This window comes from Struthio camelus, chromosome 1 (genome assembly GCF_040807025.1).
Source record: "Struthio camelus isolate bStrCam1 chromosome 1, bStrCam1.hap1, whole genome shotgun sequence".
NCBI lineage: Eukaryota > Metazoa > Chordata > Aves > Struthioniformes > Struthionidae > Struthio > Struthio camelus.
The window spans coordinates 71739533-71764431 of NC_090942.1; the positions used below are offsets into that span (position 1 = coordinate 71739533).

At 39.2% G+C, this 24899-nt stretch overlaps 1 protein-coding gene across 6 annotated transcripts in view; it reads left to right on the forward strand.

The window, feature by feature from the left end:
• Positions 1-24899, forward strand: part of PTPRO (protein tyrosine phosphatase receptor type O) — a 158975-nt gene that overhangs the window by 87124 nt on the left and 46952 nt on the right. For 4 of the 6 annotated variants that reach the window (XM_068948099.1, XM_068948106.1, XM_068948115.1 and 1 more), the window contains exons 2-9: positions 1505-1778; positions 10798-10956; positions 12651-12803; positions 14458-14904; positions 15854-16015; positions 18573-18772; positions 21051-21171; positions 23681-23874. In XM_068948099.1, coding sequence (XP_068804200.1) covers positions 1505-1778; positions 10798-10956; positions 12651-12803; positions 14458-14904; positions 15854-16015; positions 18573-18772; positions 21051-21171; positions 23681-23874 — 1710 coding nt within the window. The remainder of the gene's footprint in view (positions 1-1504; positions 1779-10797; positions 10957-12650; positions 12804-14457; positions 14905-15853; positions 16016-18572; positions 18773-21050; positions 21172-23680; positions 23875-24899) is intronic. The other 2 variants (XM_068948130.1, XM_068948139.1) reach the window with 1 other exon arrangement.

Sequence of the window (24899 nt, forward strand, 5' to 3'; positions counted from 1 at the left end):
TTGTACTGTCACTTATAAGTTCTGTACTCTGCATAATCTAGCCAGCTCTTTGTGTTTTACCATCAATATTAAAATATTTACATGTTTTTACCATATAGTCCCAGTTTGTGAAGTAATTTCATTTTAAGGTAATTTCAGATATTATTAAATAACAAAGTCTCTGATTCTTATGATAGCTGCGGAAATTTAGAGAATATGACCTTACATACACTGTAAAGTCTCAAAGTCCAATAATAAAGGTGTGAACATATGTAAAGGCAAAGAACTGTTGTTTAAAGCCTCACAATTTTAAACCTTTCTTTTTAAATGCCAGGAGTTGGCAATAACGTATGTGTGAATCTCAAATAGGGAACCCTGCTTCTGGAGCATTATTTTGTATTATTTTTATGGCAGAATCCCTGCTAGACAAAGCTACAGGAAGACAGGAGGTAGCCAAGCTGCTAAAATTAATCTCTGAAGGAAGCGTCCAGCTCTGTGGTACAGGAACAACTTTACTCGATGAATATAGCACAAACTGGCCATGGCTACACGCCCTGCCCTCCAATCTCAGCCTGTGAAGTATAAAGGAGGAAGAGGGTACTGTGGAGTTGGGAATAGAAAATATCATATATCACAGTGGGGGTAAAAAAAATTATAAGTATCAATGTGGCCTAATAAACAGAAAAGGCAATGGTTGATGTAAGCTTGAACTTGTCCTTCTCATTAATTACTGTGAATCTGTTTTGAAAATCCTGTAGAGAGCAAGTGCTTCTGGCTGACTGCTGGTTTGCAATTAATAAAACGAAAGTGTTTTCAGCTGGCAATGACTGATCATGCTCATGATATATGAAAACAAGGTTAAATTGCTTCATTTTCTCTCTATGACTAATAAAAGAAATACTGAAAATGTAAAGTGCCAACCAAAGCCATGAACATAGTGCCTAATCCTGAGGGCTGCTGATCACCTGACACTTGCTGGAGCAGGCATATTTGGAAATGCTTAGTCAGTGCCAAAAATTTTTCTTCAGCTGCAGCTTCTTAAAATGTATTGGCTTCAAGAATATATGATCCTGTGTCTGCAACGCATAGGAGTCTTGATTTAATCAGCTTTCTTTTTTTGTATTTAATGACTTAACTATTACACTTTGTGGCTTTATTGGAAATCCTCTTGCCATTGATGCTTCTTTTCACCTTGTTCTTCTGCTCTTCTCCACCCCTCATCAGGAAACCATGGTGCAGGCTTTGTTCCTCAGGTTTTAAAAGGTAATATGGCCAGAGCATCAGAAAGCATGTAGTAGGAACCAGGTAGAGGGACTGGCCTAATAGTCAGATGCGCATGGACTTCAGCTGATTGTGAATTTTATTCTAAAGAAACTGCTAGGATTTGATGTTAGCTCTCTTGTGGAATACAAGATGTAACTTTGTCACAAAGATAACTTGAGCATCTTACGAGTATCAAACGAAATGGGCAAAAAGTAAGCAATGGCTTTTACCTCAGTAAAATCTTTTTATTCTTGCTTTGTAGAATGCAGAACCTTTCCAAGTTACTGTCCGAGAAGACAATTGTATCATTGTCTCCCTGGAAGCGTCTGATGTGGTGAGCTCATCCTCTGTATATGTTGTGAAGATAGCTGGAGAATCCAAGAACTACTTTTTCCAGTTTGAAGAATTCAATAGCACTTTACCTGCCCCTGTGGTTTTTAATGCCAAATACCATGGCCTATATTACATAGTAACTCTGTTGGTAGTGAACTCAAATATGGTTTCCAAGTCAGCAAGATCAATCACTGTGTTAACCAGTAAGTAACACCTTATTCTTTTTTTCTTCTGTTTCTTCTCTTTGTATGTGTGTATTTTTTTTTAACATAAGTTCTCGTGGAGAAGTTTTGTTTTTTTTTTTTATATAGGTCCTTCTTGTATGTAGGATGAATCCCTATGTGAGAAAAGTAGGAAAGCTGTGCTGAGAAGGCTTATAAGTGAAAATTTGCAAGGTCTGGGCAAGAGGAAGGGGGCAACTGTAGGTTTCCCATGGGTAGCCCTTCCTAAACATAAACTGAAGAGGTTTATTGCACTGGAATAGGTGGGATTTTTCTTCTCCAGATGTTCATCTTAAACGCTGTGAACTGGAGATTCCCAAAACGTAGTAAAAGGCTCAAAAAGTATTGACTGACTTTTCAGTGTAAGCAGACTTGTTACATGTTGAGGTACTTTCTGTTCTAGATGTCATAACAATGTTCTTTGTTTGCTAATATGTTGAAGTAGTAGTATTTCAGTAACATGAATAGCAGGCAGTAGTCACCAAGACCATGTGTTTCTGGCAGCACAGCTGAAGATTTTTGTGATGGAGACCATATTTGGAGTAGTCTGTCTCTTACTACCTCCAGGTGCTTTGATCCTGGGGGACAGGTGTGATTTTACTTACTCTGTCATCATGAGAAGCACCACAGATTCCTGTTGGATTTCTAACTCTACTGTCACTCCAGCACCGCTTATGCGTGCCAACCTGAAAACAATTTGTAGAGGATAAAATGATCCCTTCATCTGAAGGACAGATTCCAAAGAAACAAGATAAAGAAAAAAAAAATTATAGAGGGGTAAAATCAGTTTCCAGATCTTGTTCTGTTATAAACCTGGGCTTAATCTAATTCACAGTTGGGTTTCTGTGGTGAATTATTGCTATATACCAACATGCTCACCCTTTGTCATTGTACAATGGGAGGCTGATTAATACCTCCGTTATCCAAATGTAAAGGTTCTGGAGGGAACTTTTTGATAATGAGTATATTTTTTGGTCAAATGGCACCTGAAAATCTATGGACAGTTGTATTTGGCTTGCAGATAAGAAATGGTTATGATTTTGTGTACTTATTATTCTATGCGCAAATACCATCTACTGTAATAAGACTCTTAAAGAATATTACAATAGCTTTATTTGCTACCAAGTGAAGTACTTGCAGTTTAGGAGATATCAGATTTTGTGTCATCCATACAGTCTTAGTCTTCCCTTGTGTGTTCGGGCTGTGCACCAACAGGGACAACCAAGATGAGTCCCAGGGAAAAAAATGTCATGTGATTAAGTAATACAGTCCGTCATTAGGCATATGTATAAGAACATGTATGTGCAGTGGGCAACTTAAGGCTTCATAGGCAGCCTGAATTTCCTCTTCTTTGACTACTTTAACCTTGCAGCTGATGTAATAATTCTAATCTAATTTCCTATTTTATGTGGGTTTTTTTTTGTTTAAAGAAAATAGTGGAAGCATCAGCTGTGGCACATAACTGAATGAATGCCTCACCATGCGTTTTCAGCAGCTTTTGAATCCTGCCCCAGTGACTGTGCAGCAGGACTCTTTATAATTTGATTTCCAGAGCTCACTAGGGTCACTGCAGCAGGGGAAGGTGTCATCCAGGATGGCAGATGGAGCACAGAACGCCTGTGTAGGCAGTCCCTGAAGGGAGAAGGGAACCAGCGTCACCCAGCTCATCAAAGCCAGGCCCAGAAGTCCCATTTCCAGCTCTGGGGGGGGTTTCCATGAGGTGTTCTGAAAAGAGTGTGAAGCTGCTGGCTCCAAGGAGCATACCCCATGCTGCTCTCACTCCTCCGAGTAAGGTTTAACGCTGTCCAAAACCAGGTTGTGCACTGCATTTCAGATCGGAAATGAACCTGCCTTTTTTCACCACCTGTCTCATGCGTGTGCTCTGGCAGCTTTTCAGGGTTTGCTGCTGTGGCCTCTGCTGCTTACCCAGGCCTTGGGATGACTGCTGATCTTAGCAGTTGGCCAACACTGCTTGAGGAACTCGTATAAGAAAAAAGAAATAGTGAATTTCATAGTTTATGTCTCAACAGAAAGACGATCAGGTTCATGGAAAAGAAAAAGCACTTTTGCATGCAACAGTAAAAGTATGCTGTCCTAAGCATTAAAGATATGCAGTAAATTCTGAGCTTCTCAAGGTAAAGGGCCCAATATTCCTTCCTAATGTTTTCTTTTAGGCAAAGTAATGAGTGCTAGCTCTCCTATGGCAGGTTTAGCTACTAACATAGTAGTTACCCTTTTGAGTAGAAGGGTGTAGGAATGAAAGTAAATGTGGAATAAAAAGACAGTGTAGCAGGCTGAGCTTTTTAATGGCATTTCAATACAATGCTTTTGAGAAGAATCCTTCAAATTGACCACTGGTTTCTACTGCAAAACTGCATTAGATAATATTTGGTTTCTTTGTTTTTTTTTTTTTTTTCCCTATTATTGCTGTGGTCCACTTGCCTGCTCCACATGTTTTTTCTGACTATTGAATAACTTGAATGTTGGCAGATAGTACAGTAATTATGGTAGATTCATATTTTTCTTCTTGCCATATGCTCTTTCTGCCTGTTAAACATGATTAGTTTATTTTGACCATGCAAAAGCATATAACTGTCTCATTTGTTCTGTCTATATCTTACTCATGATAAAAAAGGCACATTGCAACTAACGTCTAGGACTAGATTAATTCCTGTGATAATTTCATTGGTATCAGGAGAGCTTTACCAGTTATAGATTGGCCCCATTCATTAGGCTGCCACAAGATAAATCAAGCAGGATAGCCAGTGATGCCAATGTGGTTTTTCCCAAGGCTATACTTCGCGTTTTACAATAGTTTTCTGGGATCTCCTGACATCTGCAAGGGAGCCAGGGCAGGGAGATGGAGTCTTTCAGCTCAGCTTGGGCCGTATGCTAGAGATCTCAGGGTCAGGAAGAGCAGTGTGTATCCAAATGATGCCTGTCAAAATGAGAGCAAGGTGCCTCAAAAGAGATTACCTACTTAGAAATTCAATAAGAGTAATGGAAGAAATCTGCTTTCCAATGGTATATCTTGTTTTTCCTTTTCACATCCCTGTGTGTTGTGCTGCTTCTCAGCATGTTGACAAGAAAAAAGTATGTCTCTTCACAGGTTGAAACTACATGCCACTCAAGCCGGAGGAGACTTTTGTTTTATCCCTCAAAGGTTTCTGTCTAGGAAAAAAATGATTACTCAAGATAAAGATGAGTTAAAAGCTATCAGACTAGAATATGTGTATGTATATATATATATTTCATATATACACATATATGTGCGTGTGTATATATATACATGAACACACACACACACACGTATGCATGCTATAATTTGAGGCTTTAATTGTTAACTTGGGCCTTCTATACAAAACTGAACAGTTTACTTCCCCCGCAAAAATAGTTTCAAGCTTGTAACAATGGATTTTACTGCAATGACAGAAGCTGTGGTGATTCCAGAGCATCTGAAGTTAGGAAAAAGATAATAGTGAGCGGGTATCAGTTACTGTGAAAATATTATGTTTTCTCTGACTGGGGCTTTCTCAATGTTAATCAAAACTGCACAAACTGTAGAGTTCCCTTGTCTAGGTTCGGTAGTCCAGATCATTGTAATGCAAAGCGTGACCTATTTATTGCAATATTTCTTCTCAGTGCCTAAGGGTTTTGTCAGCTTGAGCACAACCCACATCCTCACATCGCTTCCTGAGCTGGGATTTTATAAGCATGAAAAGAAAAGGGCACATTCAACTCTTAGACAGGAAACCTGCAAAATAGAATTTGATTGCAAAATAGCAGTCTTCCTTCTGATTCCTAGGAAAGCTGTGTTCAGCAAATTGAGCTGGATATTTCACTGAAGGAGAGAACATTAAACTGAGGCCTTGACCACCTATCGTTAAAGATTCCTATGATGATTTTCACAGGAATAGGTGTGTTAATCTTACCGTCCTGGCCAGACTCCTATGTGCACAGCCATGCTGTGCATATCAAAATGACCTTCTACTTTTCAGTCTGGACAAGGTTAGATGTGGTTCTGATATGTAACACTGAGTTATATCAAGGCTGCTTTCTTCTGTTTTTAAAGTTTTAGCTTTTGAATGGGAGTGGACTGACTCCAGAATTTATATCATGAATTCAGAGCTTTGCAATATTTGAAAGAAAGTTTCAGCTTAGTTTTAATAGGTTTTAAAGTAGTTTATGAGAGCAATAAAGAGCATGGCTCTAAAATCAGTGTCTGAAATTCTCTCTCAGTCCTACTCTTTCCCAGCTTGAAGGCTTGTTTTATTCATTTCCAGGGTGATTCATACCTGCATTGTCCTTATGTTTTTGTTTTTTTTTTTAATTTACTGTCAATATTTCTTCTTGCTGGGGAGGAAAAAATGTTTGCACATTTGAAGAAGTGGAGAAAGCAGTACACTGCAAATATATTGTGTGCTGTAGGAAAAATATATTTCTGCTGGGAATTGGAGAACTCAGGATATGTGAGGGGAAATTAGAAGAGCTCTTACTTTTATTTTAGCTTGTGATTAGGAGTTTTGAGTGGTAAATGTCTCATTGTTTCAAAAGCCAATGACTCCTTACATAAATCGCCATAAAATACATCCCCTTTAGGGAGAATTCTGCCTCTGTATCTTCTACAAAAAATATTCTCCCTTCGAGACCGACGGGCCTGCCACCTGGGACTGTGATCTCTTCAGCTCTTAGAAAGTAATTGGCATTACCTACTTAATGCTTAGCTGTCAACGTGCCAGATGCTGTAGGAAGTGATTCAGCAGGTCAGATTCATTCCTCCGAGTCATTAATGGATCAGAGCTGCTGAAGTAGGGGCTTCAGAGTTGTTTCCGATGAAATGTAAAACTTAGGTCCTTCATGTTTTCCTTTCTTAAAGGATGATGTGGCACATCTTTAGAAAGGCTGGCTATTCATGGGAGCCCTGGTTTTGAAATATGTCTCACAAGAACATCTTAGGTCCCTTCATGCAATCCTCTGCTCTCCTCAGAAAACAAATCATGCAATCCCCCTTTTTTAAGGGGGAAAACCTTGTCAAAATCAAACAGACAAAAAAGCCTCTGCCCAGATGGATATTTCCCTGCCACTATTTCCATTAGAAGGCTAGTCTAAAGTCTTGGCCTAAATACATTCAAAACAAACAGACATTCCTTTGTTCTTGTACCAATATTATTTTTTAGTTGCTATGGTCTTTATCATCTCAGATGGACATCTAGACACTGCGGCATGTAAGACCATTGCTCAGTTGTACCTCCTCTTATATCCTCCTTTCATAAGCACGTGGTATCTTCTATTACCTATCATAAACTTGAATGTTGTGTTTATGCAATATTAAAAAGCAGCTGCTTCACTTCAGAATTGGCCACTTTTTAGCAAGAGATAAAATGATCCCTAGAGTTTATAGCATAATGGAAGCTTGATCCTGGCTATGATTTACTCCCAGTAACAGAATGCAGATAAGTAAATAGTCATATCCTAGGGAAAGTGCTACATAGTTCACCATTTCATGTGAGTAATGGGATTACCCATTGGAGTTAGGTCCCACCATTAATGGGGCTTCTTTTGCAGAAAAGTCACAATATGAAGGTAAGTCGTAACCCAGGAAGTTAACCTGGGTTTGGGTGTGAGAAGCCAGACAGCTGATCTCATTCCCATTTTATCCAGCCATGTGTAATACTGCGTCTAACCTACTACAGTAATCAATAATTAATTTGGTTTGTAGAGTGACCAGATTTATGAATATTAAAGCGGAATTGATTTGAACTAGAATATGGTAGTTATTTTCAATGTACTTTTTCCTTGGGTTGCAACAGCCACCTAAAACATTCATGTGTCTGGCACAGATTGAATGCCCTAATGGAGGATTAAGCATCCAGAATTTGCCAGGGCACTTGAGGAGGAGGTTAGCAACATTCATTATGCTATCTTGATGTTTGCATAATGCAAGTTATGTGCTAAATACAAAACACCAAAGAGTCCATGAGAAATGCAAAAGTTAAATTTCCTGTAAACAGATAGAATGGGAAAGTGGGTTGCTATGGGAGCAACAGACTCTGAGACAAAAACAAGGGGGAGCGGCAAGTTTAGGTCTTGATCCTGCAAGCTTGTCTATGTGAGTTTAATACAGTATGAGTCTAAAAATAAAGACATTATACATTGAAAACTACCTTAAACATGCTATTAGAGGGACATTGAAATCCTCCAAGTCCCTTTTGTAACATGTCTTTAGACATCAATGTAGTGCAGAGGGTTTATACAGCTTTAAGGTTTTAGGTGTTATATTATGTGTCTTTTGGGCTATTTCTTGAGAATCACTGAAATCTGTAAAAAGCTGGATCCTAAATGCTGCAACCTGAAAAGTGAAAATGACCAGGTTTTTATGCTCTGAATTGTAAATACAGATGGTGAAGAGTGACATTTTACATATTCTTTAACCTTTAGTAACCTTAGAAACAGTTAGTAAGTGAAAAATAGAACATGGTTTTTATCTGCTGAGTGTCGTTTTAATTTCACAGCGTGCAAATAGCTTTTGATGTGAAGATTTGGTGCCGAAGGAAGTAAGATAATGGAAGAATCTTTAAATTGCATTATGTCACTCGTGTTACTCTGCTAACATCAGCCATGAGCAAGGAGAGGATAGTAAGCAGAAGATAACAGCAAGAAGGAGTCTATGGCGATTACTGACTGCTTAATTCAATTGTTGGTTAATTAAATCAAAACATCAGGAGCAAAAATAATTTGGATTAAAAATGAATGTAACTTCCATCCCTTATTTGATTTGCTGGAGGAAGGAATAAATGGGGTAATTTAATCACTGACATAAGAAAGTTTCAGTAATTCTTACAGTAATAAGGAAAGCCCTGATCTGAATGAGACAGCAGAAGAAAGCCCAAGGCACACCCGCTAACATGAAAGATGACTACATCTAAGAGTTGTGCTATTTAGAGAAAGCTATTGACATTTTAAGTGCTATCATGTGCTGTGTGAGCTGTGATAAGCACCCTCTGGTCATGTGGATAGCCAGATCAACTATTTATTTCAGAATAAGGGACGGGAGAAGATTCAGTAGAAAGAAGAGTGTAGGCTTTGTTTTCTGTGACCCGCTTTATTGCCATTTATTTCTAGGCTATCACAAATTGTCAGCAAAATTTTCACAGATTCTACCACTACAAAGCCTCTTGATGATTGTGGGGTTTAGAGTTTCCATTTGTGTGTGGTTAACATACAAATATACAGATATTTACCTGCGGCAAAGCCAAACTTCTTTGCCATGAGAAACAGAATAAGAATCCTCACAACATCAGACCATCTTGCGAGATTTCCCAGATTCTCGAGTACTGACAAGGTTAGAAATGACGCAGTATGTTCATCTTAAGGCTTGGGATAAGTGTTTTAGTATCAGTGGCTTTTGTATTTAGCTGCTTTTTCTTGTCCAGTTCTCATTGCATACAGAAACTTATTACTAAGGTGAAAGTACTGTGCTGGTAATTGGGAATTAATTTCCGCTCTCGCTTAGACTTGCTTTTCCATCTTTGGTTAGCCGATTACGCCTTCTCTGGGATGATCTCATTTATTAAATTGGTATTGCACTTCCTTTCATCTACCTTTTCTCTTGCCCATTGTGACTGTGTGCTCTTTGGGGGGGGGGGGGGGAGATGTTTTATTAGCTTTTTACGAGCTTTTCTCCAGGGCCTATTGCAACAGGACTTTGAACTCAAATGGATCCTCTAAGTATATAATAACACCATGCCCGTATTTTTGCAATCCGCTCCCTACAGTGTGCAAGAATTAAATCAACAAGATTATTCTTATGAGATTGTAAATGTAGTTACTGAGAGTGTTGTGTGTTAACTACCTCTATTAATATATGTTAGTATGACAAATTTCAGCTAAAACTATAATCCTGTTCTGAATATCTGCTTGGCCCTCAATATAAAGGTGATTTGGTATCACTTCCTTCCTTCCTGAGGAAAGCATCAAACAAAAGATTAATTCTTCTGATACACACACACACACACACACACACGTATGTATGTATGTGTGAATATATATATTTGTGTGTGTGTATTTTGTGGATAAAGAAGGCTGAATAAAGCCATGCCTCTATTACTGTGAGCGTCATTATAGATTCTCAAGTGCTGTGGATTGACATGGCTTTCCTTAGTCAACGAAGCTGTGTGAGACATGGGCTAGGTGCCACATTGAAGGATATGGGCTGTTACTCTTACTTCTTATGGCCCATCTAGATCAAGGCTTAAAGCACTAGCTTGGAAGTCTCGCACTTACCACCCTTCTGTGAACAGACTTTAGTCCTTTACTAAATCATTTTACCTCTGTGTGTCTCAGTTCTCCACCTGTAAAGTAATGACGATGGTCCTGCTATATTTTGTAGAAGTTTGGTATGGATAAATACCTTGAATGCAGTGGCCCTCTCTGATGTGGTAGGAAGGGGAAAGTGTAATCATTACACCCATGGAATACAGAAAAAAATGTGCATAAAAATGGAAAATCTTCATTCATATAGTTTCCTTTGGCCATTACACTGGTGGGCTTCCCAGCTAATTTTAAAAGTTCAGATATATAACAAAGTTGTGAGCGATTTAAAGTGTTTTGTTATTTTTGTCTGGGACCGCTTTCACTTGACTGGCAAGCATTAAAGGTGAAAATCTTGCCACAGTGATTAGTGTGAATGCTTAAATAATTACTGCTATTTCAACCTTGGTTTTTATGTCTATTCTTTTATAAGTGAAGGATTTTTTTCTGTTAAAGAGTAAGCATCAATAACATGAGTTGGAGGGGCACACACAAATCTTGGCTTCATTAAAATACTAAGTTGCTTTGCCCCAGATCTCTGTGAAGCCCAAAATATCACCTAGTAGATTTAAGGGTACCTAGGAAAATCATTTGTTTTATTTCTTCAGTGTGGTATATATGTGAAGAGCTCCGTTTGTCTAATTATCTGCTCCTTTCTTCCTTTTTTTCCTTTTGTTTGTATATCCTTTAGAACCCCTTCCTGTGAGCAATGTTTCTATCTATGATTACAAACCATCTCCAGAAACAGGAGTGTTGTTTGAAATTCAGTATCCAGAGAAGTACAATGTTTTTACCAGGGTAAATATAAGCTATTGGGAAGGAAAAGACTACCGAACAATGCTGTACAAAGGTAGGAAGAAACAATTCCACTAGTACTCAATGCTAACTCTACTGGAAACATTTTAAACAGTGGTATTAGGTGTGCTTTTTGATGTGCATTGGTTATGATGATTTATATTTCTGGTAATGTGCCTGTTTATATAATAACTTTTACATCATGGAATAAAGAATGGGTCTTCATAGTTCAGCCAATGGTTCGCTTAGGATTTTTTACCTGCTTCCTGTCCCAGGCCTAGTAATGCTTTCTTTTCATTCTTTTGGATTTTAGGAGAGGACTGGGAAGTTTAGAAAGTTTTTCATCAGTCCTAAAGTCAGCCTGAGTCATTCTTTCTCAACTGAAATTGTTAATAAAGTTCCCACTCACTTCCCTCTAGTCAAAGTTTCTTCATATTAAACTGCTCAGCAGTTTCTCAGTTATGAAAGAGAGGAGAGCCCTGGAATGCCCCAGATCTGGGGAACCACTTCAGTATGTCTATTTCCTGGTGCAGGTGTTTGAAGCTGGTTCTTCTGTACCATCATATAGTGATATAGTACTAATAGCACTGTACTGTGTAGTACTGTATCATTCAGAATTGCCTCAGAGCTAATAAATCCTGCTGCATACTATCAGTTTCATTTTTCTTGAAACAATCCAGGCGATCAATCTAACCAGAGCAAGCTCTGCCGCCTTTTGTATTTGTTTAAATCTGAACTCCCCTTTGCAGTTTGGTATAGCTTAAGCGTAGCATTTATTTCAAAGATGTAAAAGGGACTGTTGTATGGGAGCATCTGAAGAGGTGCAGAAGGCACCTGCATGTTCCGCAGGCCCTAGCACCCAGCGAGTTTGGTGTTGCACAGTGGCAATAAAATGCCTGTGTGAGCAATATTAGGAACTGCAGCGGGACTCCCAATTTGGAAGTCCAGTCATTGCAAGCTCTCTCAGGAGTCAGTAGAGGGAGATAGACACCTCCAGAAGGAGCTTTAAAAATTTTCATGTCCTTTTCCTTCAATGCAAAGGGGGATTACAATAACGTTTTCAACTCTATACAGTACCTGAAGGTAGGATGGGTGATTCTTGATTATAGCGCTATACACAGGCTGCCTCTTTCCAGAGAACAAAAGCGATACTAGCAGCAATTTTTGCCTGTGAAAGCTAATATACGGTGTCAGGGTCTATAATGTTGCGGGTGATGATAAATGAAAAAAAAAAAAAACAGCCTGAATTAAGAGCTTCACTGATCAAAGAGCACACTCTTCCCCGTAGCCAAATAGCCCTAAGTAACTTCTCTTCAACCCACACAGACACTAATGTTAGAGATGAGCTCAGATCTTAGTACTGGGCCCAGTTCTGTTGTGGATTGCCCTTCGAGCACCTATCCTAAATTTAATGCTTCAGCTAGAGGACGACCAAGGAGGCTTTTGCATGCGACAGTTAAAGGTCTACAGAACCTGTCAGATGCTCTTTGATATGTTCAGTGTCACGTGGCTGCCAGATGCAGTTCCTTTCCTGTAAACAATAGTTCATATTTCTTTTACTGGGCTTTTTTTTTTTTTTTTTTTTTTTCAGTAATAGAATTTCATTTCTCAGACAAGGCTGAGTAGTTTAAGCATTGGAAGCACTGTCAGCATGTGCAGTTTGCATTATCAGAAAGCAGACACCTGATATGTTTTTCTCTTTTTTCCTTTTTTTTTTTCCTTTTCCTTTTCTTTTTAAACCTTCTGCAGATTTCTTTAAGGGCAAAACAGTTTTCAATCACTGGCTGCCAGGTATATGCTACAGTAACATCACATTTCAGCTGGTATCGGAAGCAACCTTCAACAAAAGCACGCTGGTGGAATACAGTGGGGTCAGGCATGAGCCCAAACAGCACAGAACAGGTGAAGAAAATGTTTATGTACTGTTTACTCTAAGTCTGTACAGCTAGATCCACTCTTTTCTGCCATGGGTGAGGATTGATCCCATAGAGAGGAGAGTCTGTATGGAAGCAGCCTGGGACCCACTCCTGGCTAGGAGCATGGGAGGAAGATGCTTGGGCTAGTACTGGGGAGGCAGGGCATATGTTTACCTGTGCAATCCTGTGCAAAGGGCAATTTGCGTGAGTGTTTCTGTTATAAAGCTTGCTGCCTGGAGAATAAATCCTGCTTCACGTGAGACATCCTAGGCTTTATATTAGGAGATTGCCCCCTCCCCCCCCCCCAGGAATAGCCGCTGAGCGTATTATTGCTCTGTTTGATCTGTCTCCTCTCACAATGAATCATAGCTAAACTGCTGGAGAAAGCCTTCCTCCTTGTGCAATCCTTTATCATAGAGAAGAAAGTCTTAGTCACCCCGCTTGGTGGTCAGTTTATGCCCTGAAGCATGAACTCTTAAATTTTCAAGATTGCAATGTTTGAAAGACTGAAAATTGCATTTGTTCAGGGTCCAGAACTAACTAAATTTAATCCTGGGGTGGTGCCCAAAACTTTCCTCTTAATCTGGTGGTCCGCAGACAATTTCCAGGGCCCAGTGTGAAATGAACCAGTGCTGAAATCAAAAGGCCAAATCTTCGGATGAATACACTGTTGTTGATCCATTGCTTTGGATGGCGCAAAGCCGACTGATGCCAGCTGAGTTCTGTTGTGATGATCCTAAATACAGCTGTTGGAGAGACTGAACCGTAAATATGTAACCAATAGGGTGACCTTCTTCCTTCCTGCTGCCCTCTCATCCCTCACTCTTCCCATGAACTGCAACAAGATCGTAGTGTCTGGTTTTGTATAGATGGCTGTGGCTGGGAGAGCGGGAACAGGGACAGGCGAACAAATTAGTTTGAGGTAAGCTAAGGTGCCAGATTAAAATGTACCAGTAAAAGCTGTTTCCACCAGGCTCCTCACATATATCAGTGGTAAGACCATACAGGCAAGCAGTTATATCCTAGCGTAAGTAACTTCCTTGTGTTCCAGAATCTTATCTTCTGAAGACCCTAAATTCAAGATCAAGCTTTCACAAATAATACAATTTAAACTAATTTTAGGTGCTTGTGAAAAAGTGCCAGCTAAAAGCATCTGAAAAGCCGTACAGAAGTCTGGAGTGCGTGCCTTTGAGCATGAGTTATGCCATATATTACTTTTCTGTATGTTTTTCAGCTCATTTCTACAGAAATATTTTTTTCTATGATCAAAAGATTCTAGCGATTCTAGAAGGCACAATAAAATAAATGAAGTTCCAGTCTTACAAGTACACACTTAGGTAACCATGATGCTATATATTAGCAAAGAAATATGATTCATTCTTTCATGTCACATCTACTTTACATCGTAGTGTTCTTCAGTCCTTTCTCTTCTGTGAATTTACACTAACCTTGATCCCACCAGAATCACTCATGCTATGAATGCGTGTAAGAGAAAGGAGAGTCTTAATAAGAACAAGTTATTTCAAAATATCCCTAGATGCTTAGTTTTGCTGCGAACAGTATGTGCTGTTTTTCTGGGGAATTAACACATAAGGTATATTGAACATACCTGTTAAGACTAACCCTTGCTTCTCTTCTAGTTCCTTACCCACCTCGAAATATTTCTGTCCAGATTGTACCAATCAACAGAAACAACTGGGAAGAGCACAGCGGAAATTTTCCCGAAGAATCATTCATGGGACCACAAGATATAATAGGGAAAGAGAAACTTAGCCATTTTTCTGATGAACCACCTGAAATGCCAACAGCAAATGCATCTTATGCCTGGCCAGATGACCGCTATAACAGCACCGAGGATGAAGCCACATCACAGCCGTACTGGTGGTCTAATGAAGCCGAATCATCAGAGGGTGAAGAGGAGTTTGTCAATGCTGTTCCCAAGGATTATGAGAGCAATGAAGGGAATTCATCAGCAAAGCTTGTGCCAGAGCCCCCCACTTTCCTTCCTGTACAAATGGTGCTCACTTGGTTACCACCAAAGCCACCAACAGCGTTTGATGGTTTCCATATCAATATTGAAAGGGAAGGTAAAGACCCTTTTCATACCCCTTCTTAGAACTGGTGGATTTGTCTCCTCTTCAAATTATTAATTACGTAATACTGTGCTTCAGAAGGCTTGTTAGGTGTCCTGTATTTCTTAAGAAACTTTGTGCATTGGATAGTATTTTTTTCTGGTTGGGCTTCATAAAAATAAGGTACGAGGGGTAAATCATCTCCTTTGTTAAACAAGATTTATACGTATTGCTGCACTGTTTTCACTGCAGTTATCGTAAATCCATTCCAGTATCAGAGAAGGGAGAAACAGACTGATAGAAATTTGAGATAAAGAAGGCACATTATAGCATGCAGCTTTGTTTGCCACTGAAAAAGATTCTCAGGGGGACCTAGACTAGAAGGGGACTATAGAAAGGACTTTCTATATTCAGATTAACAGTTGTCTCAGAGGGCAGCTATAGAACATATTCCTTAGGCTACAAAACGGTTGTAGCGGAGAATGGAGAGACTTTTCAAGATACAGAGCTATAACAAAATAACTGTGTCACTTAGAGATTTTCTGGTTTAAGATCTTTTTTCTCCAAATAAATTTTATTTCCTGACAAGCAGTTTTGATAATCTTTCCCACATTTAGGGCAAATAGATAGAAAGCAATAGATAGAAAACTGAAAGCTCCTTTTCCTCCATGCTGTGCTGTTTTTCACTTGTGCGGTCATGGCAATCCTATTTTATCATCCCTGTTACTAAATGAATTTTTGGCCAGGGTTTATTGTTCCTTTACACCTATACTGCAGCCTTGGTCATTAATTATTCTTGTGCTGATGGCAAGGAATAAAACTAGCTGCATAAATCCAATCCGTTTGGGTACCTTCTAATCCCAGAGCAGAAGCAGTATTAGCATTTCTGATATAAATCTTTTTCTCAGTGGTTGGGGCCTTTGAAATTTCAATTAATCCACACTATTTCTTCTTCCTGATTTAGAGAACTCCACGGAATTTCTGACAGTAAGCGAAGACACTCACAAATTTGTTGCTGAACTGAAAGAACCAGGGAAATACAAGTTGTCCGTAACAACATTTAGCTCCTCTGGCTCTTGTGAAGTTCGGGGAAGTCAATCAGCAAAAACACTTAGTTTTTACATCAGTAAGTACCTCAGCAAATCTGTTTCACCCAGACCAATGTAACTTTAAAGTATGGAGGTTTTGATGAGTAAAATGCTGTGGCACTTGTGGCATCTGCTGCAGTATCAACAGAGTTTGGTCTTTGGAAATTTCCCTTTCTCTGTGCCGGAGAAGGCAGTGTCATGGAAATGTGTAAGTGAAGCCGCCTGGATGGGCCTCGATCGTGCTGTCTTAACAGAGCTAAGAACTGAAAGCAGGTGAGGTTTCCCATAGAGTGGTTGCCACAGCTCAAAAGCGGCTCACTGAAGCAGGACCCCATCTTGCATCTTTCAAAGAAAGAATCAGAGAATTAAAGCAGTGGTCATAAAGAATCTTGAAAATATTTAACTTTCTTACCCCTAGAGACTCCTACTCCTGTTTTGGGACAGGGACAAAGCGTGAGGCAGTCAAAGGACATCTCAGGCTGAGAGTATGGGAATTGCAGAAACACTCAAATTAGATGGTCTCTTGAAAGAACGCATGGCAAATCTTGGTCCAGCCTGCTAACTTCAGAGGACAAAAATGAATTTATTATTTACCTACAGAATCCTATAATTTCTTAACTGCAGATTTAGTGAAAGATAGAATAATAATACACAGCTATTTAAACTAAGACCATAATTGGCATTAGATCAGCAAGTGAGACATAGGTAGGTGAATTCAGACTGTTATCCTTCTGAGGACTGTGTTCACCTATACAGAAAAATGGGAATGAGATGCATGAATAAGTATACCATTCAACACACACAGAGAATATTTTTTTGTACAAAAGGTAAAAAATACATCCTACAGAATGCCCATACAAAGAGAACAGGGAAACACTTGCAGCACTACAGAATTTTACATCTGGGAGACAGCTTCTCTCCCAGATCATGAATGCTGCAGCAAGACATGAAAGCTAAAGCTGGCAGCAACACCAGCTATTCTGCTCTTCTCGTTATAAGAAAAGGCACTCAAGTACCTAAGTATATTACTAATAAAACATGTCTTTAGCAGCTCATAACACTTACAAATATTAACTGCTTGGGCTTAAATTCCTCACAGTGGTTAAGTGCATTCAACTGAATTCCCCTATCTCCTCTTTATTTTTAACAACTTTGCAGCTGAAAGAAACAGTCCTTGGAAAACAAGGAGAAAAGAGAATAACGTTTTCTCTCAGCAAATTTTATTCAAAAAATGTAGGATGTATGGACTGCTAGAGCAAGGATGAACTTGAATCTTATTGGGTGTAAAGTATTAAGATGTTAAAGGAAAGTAATCAATATTTTCATGTTACATGTAATATGTGGGGTTTTTTTCCAGTGCAATCTGTCTGTTAATTTTGCAGGCTTTTAGAACTCCCATGAAGTTTCTTGTCAGTTATCCTATTTATCCAGACAAATTCAAGATCCTGAGTGTTTTAGGTAGATTTTATATGTATTTCTGATAGTATGCCAAATGCGAAATGTACACAGGTACACTTCAGGTGAAATTACTTTTCCATTTCTTTTAGTCTGATTAAGGAGGCCTTGTGAGCGAACTGCAGTTTTGGCCTGAGACATGAAGGTAGGGTAGCTAAGCTCCCTTGAAAGAATTTAAGAATAGTAAGAACTAAACATACATCCAGTGACTCGAGAGACCATTTAATGGTTGCATTCCTCTTTTTACTGGAGTAGGCTCTTCTGTTCTGAATAAACGTTGCTCACAGCTTCACCCTTATTGTATTCCTTTAGCTTTCTATCAGTGAATCATCCTGTCAGATTACTGGCTTGTATTATTCAACATTTTTGTTCTTCTCAAATGCGGTCTGGATTGTCAAGCGTTATTGGCTGATCTTACACCAAACTCATGTTTTGGTGGTTATTTTATTTTCTTAATAAACTAAAAATACCATTGGAATTTTATGGAATGAAGGAATGTCAAGGAGAGTGCTCTCAAAAGCATCACTTAAAAGTGGTAAGAAAAGCTGGTAATTTTCATGAAATCTGAAATTTCGACCAAGCTTAGCTGAAGTTATTTTCCAAGTTGTTATTTTATCCCTATTTAACCCTACGTTCTCTACAAAGTGCTTCAAAATATGTGATGGAGAATGAGACTCTTCAGTGCAGCAACCTCTGCGAACCAATTCTCACGCTTCAGTGCCATAGTACACTTGGAGGGTGTTTTAGTGTGTAGAGAAGGGAAACATTTTGTGTGTTTATCCTCTAATAATTGTCAGGAATCTGTACATTATCACTGGTTTTAAAATGTTTCCCGGGAGCAAACCTGATATTTCTGGGTGGTTCCTGGTGAGCAGTAGAGAATAGTGCTGAATTTTTGAAACAGTAGCATTTCTCTTGTCATCTACTCTGCTACAAGTGAAATAGCACTGGCTACGGGCTGTATCCTTGCAGCTGCTCTTTGCTACCTGCAGGCTAGGCTGATGGACGCCTGTCAGTCTGGCCTCTTTCACTCATACGGAATAATCTCATGAAAGAAGGGTGTTTTAGCACAAGTGCCCTAAATGCAGAGTGGAGGGAGTCGCATGGCTTGCTGACGCATGCTTTTGTGGCATGTTGCAGGCCCCACGGGCGAATGGATAGAAGAGCTGACGGAAAAGCCCCAGCACGTGACCGTGACGGTGTTGAGCTCCACGACTGCCCTGACATCCTGGACGGCCTCACAAGACAGCAGCGGCAATGGCACCATTGTGTCCGTCATCTCCCTCACCTGTCAGAAGCAAAAGGAAAGCCAAAGGCTTGAAAAGCATTATTGCACTGAGGTAGGAGGCAGAGCTGAACCTTCTTCAAATACCAGGAAAAAATTCTCGTCGCTAACCATCCTGCTGCTCGTTATTTTAGTGCCCCGTCATGCTAAGGACTGGAAAAGCACAGCGGCTGGCAATGTCTTTTACGACCTAAAGAGATAAGGCTGGCGCAGCGGAGGGGCGAGTACAGCATGCAAGAATGGGCAGTGCGCAGTGAACTGTATTAGTGCTGGAGTTGTATTTCTGCTGCACTGACTGTGGCCGAGCCTTTGTTCAAGCTTGTGAATTATGTTGCACCCTTAAAGGCATTTCTGTGGCAGTAGGCAAGATATTGCCAAATCATGATATAACACTATGGCATGTGCTCTAATCCATTGTATTAAGAAAAATGCTCTCATGCATGATTATCATTGAACTTACTTAAATTTATTCTTAGATTTCCCTACATAAGAATACAGAAACTGATTCTAACCTTCCTGAAAGTTTAGGGGTGGTCAAAACTCAGCTTTTCTTTTCATCTGTAAAAGAGATGTTAGCGCTAGGAAGGCGCAAGCGCTAATCATCCAAACTGCCTGTGACCTGAATGGACAGCAGTACTTTAGGGTTGCCATACAGGTCACGTTCCTGGTGATAAAGAGCCCTGAACCTCAGAACATGCCAGTTTTCTGTTACTTGAAATCAGTAGTGTATGCAACGCCATGTCACCTCCTATGGCTATGATGGCTCAACAGGCTGTGGCTTCAGTTAGAAAGAGGTTTTAGCCCACATCTCAGTTTCCTTGCTAGAATGCTTGCACTTCTGTTTTCTGGGCAGTGCCGCAGCTTCTGCCTGGCTCCCTAAATGTGTGAGACTGAGGAGTTTGAAATGCCTGCAGTGCTGCCCTTAGCGCACCCATGGCAATGGGAGAAGAGAGCTAACACTCCCTGTAAATCTTCACCTCCTTTAACTTGGGATTAGCCCTTCCAGTTGAACTAGAAATGAATTAATAATGGGAGCTTGTGTACTTTAAAAACCGCTTTTAAAACTAATCTTTGTTTTGGATTTTATTTCAAGAGTGATCAGGAACTAGCTTGCACATTTGGAAGTCTTTACATGAAGATTTGAGAAGTGTTTTGCAGAACCATTTTGTAATCTCCTTGAATTCTTTTCCTTCTGGGTATAAAAAATGCAGTCACTTAATCAGGGAGTAAAAGAATACAGCAGACTATTATGCAACACAGATAGCAAGTATATAAATAGATGATTAGAGTAAATATTATGGGAATCATCTATAAATTCAGATAGGCGTAATTGCGTAAAGCCTATCCATGAACCAATGAATACTACCCATGAATAATCAAGATATCTGTAAAAGTAAATGCGTGTTTATTTCAAGTAAGTAGAAAGATCTAAATATGTTTATTTGTTTCTTTTTGTCATTACAGATATTCTTACCACCACTAATCAGATTTTACCAGATTATTATACCTGAAATTTTTAATGACTCCCTGATAAGCTGAAAAGAGCAAAAATCAGGGCAAAGTTCAATCCATTTCTACCATTGTTCATGAATTGAAAGTGATTTATCTTTCCAAAGTAGCTGTTAAATTCCATTCCTCACCTGGTCAGGCATCTGCCTCCAGCTCTGAGCAATACCTGGCGCTTCAGAGCAAAAGTTTTAATGCTGATGTTTCAAACTGAAAAAAATGCCACAGGGTCCCCTAGTCAGGTTTTGCCATGCTGTGCAGGAGAAATGAAAGCAAGTAATTCCTCTCTGATTCCAGCATGCAGTCGTTTCACACTTGCATTCAGAACACAGGACACCCATAACCCTGCCTTTAGCTCACACAGCTGCAGGTGAACCAGAGGGCCAGTGAGAAAACTCAGGCTTTTTTTGAAAGCACTCTTTCTAAACACTGCAGCCTGAATTTCTGCTGGAATAGTATCACCTGAATACAAATAACATAGCCTGAATATTTCAATAAACTTTGATACTGAGAAAAAATTCGGTGCTCTACTGTCACTGAGATGTAATATATGACATTTAAGTGGCTCTACAGTGTCACAGCTGACTTGACTTAGTCATGTAAGTGTTATTGTGTGAATCAGACTACAGGGGAATTCAGTGTGTGAATTCAGTCTTCACCGCTTTCACAGTGTTGTCATTCTGGGCCTAATAGATGAAGGCTTAGCCACTGATGGTAGTACGTTCTGAATCATGACTTTTGTAACTGAAGTAGTTCAAGTACAAGCTCGGTGGTCTTGTAATTCACAAGGTAAATGCTTTATTACTGATGTATTCCCCTCCTACTAGGTGAATTCAAGCAGCAGCCTCATTGAAAATCTCGTTCCTGGTGCCCAGTACCAGGTTGTGGTTTACTTGCGGAAAGGACCATTGGTTGGACCTCCTTCTGATCCTGTTACGTTTTCCATTGGTAACCCCTGCATCTACTATTTGAATTGCCTTTTTTTTTTTTTTGTTTAATAGCATTTAAGTTACAGCCTAGAAGCCATTAAGGAGTGCAGACAGAATTATCATGTTGGTTATTTCAAATGTAATGAACGTTTACAGAGACTATTTTCTTGCGTTGTCTAGCCCGCTACTGAGGTGGGGGAGAGCATGAATACTCCTTCAGTGGAAGATGGATATTTCCTGTTTTGATGTTAGGTTTTTAACTAACATAACTAAGGATGAAGTGTGACTGGGACTCACATGCACAGGGGACCTGTGGAAGGACCTGTCTCCATCTCTGGACACCTAAATATATCCTAGTCTCTAGCTATGCTCATGGTCTATATTGCTTAGAGTGGGAGTCACCTCACTTAGGTGGAGCCAGCCTGAGTTGCAGGTGGTCTGTGGTCAATGGCACCTCCGCTAGACCGTTCATTCCCCTGTCTCATGAAATGTATAGGACTGCTGTTAGGATATTTGTTGCAAATGTGCTTTTTGAGGGATGTATGTGATATGGCCCAGTCTGAAGGTCACCGTGCTAAGAGTGAGAAGAGTTGGCTTGTCTTCTGTGGTACCACGCGACCATGACCAGCTAGCTTTCTTCAGTTGTGTATGTGTACATTTTCTTCAGCTTAAAAATGGATCTCCATGTTCTCTGCTTTGAGGTCTGGAGATGAAAAGAACCCTCTAAGAATGTGATTGACTTTCTCAAGAATGTGGTTTTATGACCCAGAGACAGAGGTTTTCCCCAGGTGCCTATAGTTCAAGATTGCATGAAGCTTCTAAATAAAGAGGCACTTAGAGTAGAATTTGGTATCTTTTCATTTCAGTGTCATCTATTTTGTTAAAATTATCACTTTAATAAAATATAATGGGAAGAGAAAGCGATTCAGTGTATAGAATTACATTTTTTTAAAGAAATACTTAACCCAGCGTCTTCTTTTGACAAACAGTCTGCTTTGTCAGAGAGCAGGTGGCTGAAAGTTAGAGATCTTTATTATTTTTCACTCTACTTCCTCTCTGTGATGTAGGGAAGAAAGGGAAACAGAAAAAGACAAAGTTAACCTTTTAAGAGTTCAATGCTATAAATTACTGCAGAATGTGGACTAGTGAATACGGTGAGAAACTTTTCATTCTAGGTAATCTCCTCATATGCTTTCATAAGCTGGGCCCAAATAAGAATTTGAAAAGAGAGTGTGATATATTTCAGTAAAGAAAAAATGGTAAATGAATAGACATTATATATATACTTTATTATTAAAATATATACCACTGGATAGTTTTTAAAAGTGTTTTTGAGGTGTTTTCTCACTGTAGTTACTTCAGAAATTCTCAGATTTCCATTTTCATTTGAGAAAGTAAAATCATATGTTCCTGAAGTAAGTAAATTTTCTCATTTCTCTACTTTTATGTAGACTCCCAGCCATAAAAATCAATTCTAAACAAAATGTCATATTATTTTTTATTATAAAATGGATGTTTTATGGAATAAAACAGCAGTTATATGAAAATGAGCTTTCATTTCATTACAGGATATTGAACTTGATATAAGAGTAGTAAATACTGCACAACAAACAGTTCTGTGAAATTATTGGGTGTGTCTAATGATGAATGAAGCTGAAATAAAGAAAAATTACACTTTAAAAAGATTACAGTTCTCCCTGTTTTTACCCTAAAGCTCATTTTCACTGGGTAGATATTAATGCCTTAGAGAAAGGTCAGAGAAGACGAGGTAAATAGGGAAGGATTTATGAAGGGAAAGGCAATCATCTGTGTTAACATGGGCTGAAGTAATCTGGGTGTTGTTCTTGGCTCTAAACCTGTGTGCAGTAGTTTGAGTTCTGCAACCCTTGCAGATGTTAACTGAGTACATATTTAAGTAGCCTCACTGAATTATTCTTCTCACCAAAGCTGAGAGGAATAATTGCTTTCCAGACAAGTAAAGGTTGCAGAATTTGACCCTTCACTGACATTTTTCAAATCACTTGACTTCTCACTTTCTCGGTTTTCTCATCTGTGAGACGAGTATAGCGATACATAACAGCACCCTTAGATTCCCCAGGGAAGGAGGGGCAGGCATTAAAAGCATTCGTTTTTGTGACATTTGTCTTCAGAAGTGTTGTAACTTTTGATGCTTTTGTTTTTGAGCACGCGACTTGAAATAGCTCCTAAACAGCCTAATTTTCAAAGTAGAATGGAACACTCCATTTATGGAAAATAAATCCCTTCATTTTATCTCGAGCAAAGTAGCCAACACCAAATGGTGTTTAGTCATTTCTGAAAAGTTAGTCTTTAAACTGGAGAACAAATGCTGAAAAATTGTTACACTGTTGCTTGTGACAAGGAGGTAGGACAGGAATTAAAGAGTCAGGAACAAACCCAAATTAGACTGAATTTGGTTAATGAAAGGTGTAGCATAGTCATTTGGTTTAAAAAAAATTGTAATTGATTTAAAAAAAAAAAAAAAGTTAACCGTAGTTTCTGCTTTATAGTGCCCACTGGAATAAAGGATTTGACGCTTTACCCTTTGGGACCCACTGCTGTGGTTTTGAGCTGGAACAGACCTTTTCTTGGGGTGTTCAGGAAATATGTTGTGGAAATGTTTTACTTCAACCCATCAACGATGACCTCTGAGTGGACAACCTACTATGAAATAGCAGCAACCATCTCCTTAACTGCCTCAGTGGTACAGTGACCATTACTGACTATTACTTTCCTGTGTGTGTGTAGCTCTGGCACCTGTGATGTTTCTTTGTCCAGCTTTTTCCCCTTATGTATATATATATGCATTTAAACCCTGAACGTTTTTCCAAGCAAAATAGAGAAAACGACCAGGATGCTAGAGGCGTTTTTTCTTCTCAGGTGAGGGAATGGCAGCGGAACCATGGTGTAAAGCTCACGGGTGTAACAGCTTTTAAGCAGAACTGTAAGACAGGAGATGGGCCTCCTTTTTGTTGACAAACGAAGTATTCAGCAAGTCCTGAGGCAGCTTCAGTTTCTGGGTGTGTCGTCAAAGCTTTAACCAACGCCAGCATCTCCTTGGGGGAGGAGTCCAAAGCCTTATCTGCATAATGGATATTGATAATATGGATTTGGGCTTGTAGGCTAGTCTTGGAGTAAGCCATCTGGAATGCTGAACTGTAGCGGTGTTCTTGCTAAAATAGCCTTTGTACTTTGGAAGCTGCAAAGACTTATGCCAGGATTTCACTTAGGCTGAGATCGTTCTCTGAAAGAAAACATGCACCCAGACACATCTTTGCAGCAGTGGACATTCAGCAGAAGTGAATTTTTCCCTTTCTTTTTCTGATCTTTCCAGAGAAGGGGAATAGATTCTATTCAGACTTCGCCCTTGCACAAAACCATGAGCAAATTTAGCTGAAATTAGTCATTCAGAAAGTTATGAGTATGCAAAAAGAATAGCAATAACTTTTGCTGCTTGTGAAAGCTGTAGTGATTTATGGTAATTCATTTGCATAATACCATTTGTGTAGTCATTTTAGCTACAGAGGCTTAGCTATAATTGGGTACGAGATTGTAAATTTAGCACATAAATCTCCAAGGAAATTAAAAACAAAAATAACTTACCAAATGAGTAATTAATATATTGTAATCGTGACTCAGCACAATTAGATTAATACCTGAGTGATCCAAGTTGTATTAGAAATACTACCATCTTCAGGAGTTAATGTGGTTCATTAGAAAATGAGATCA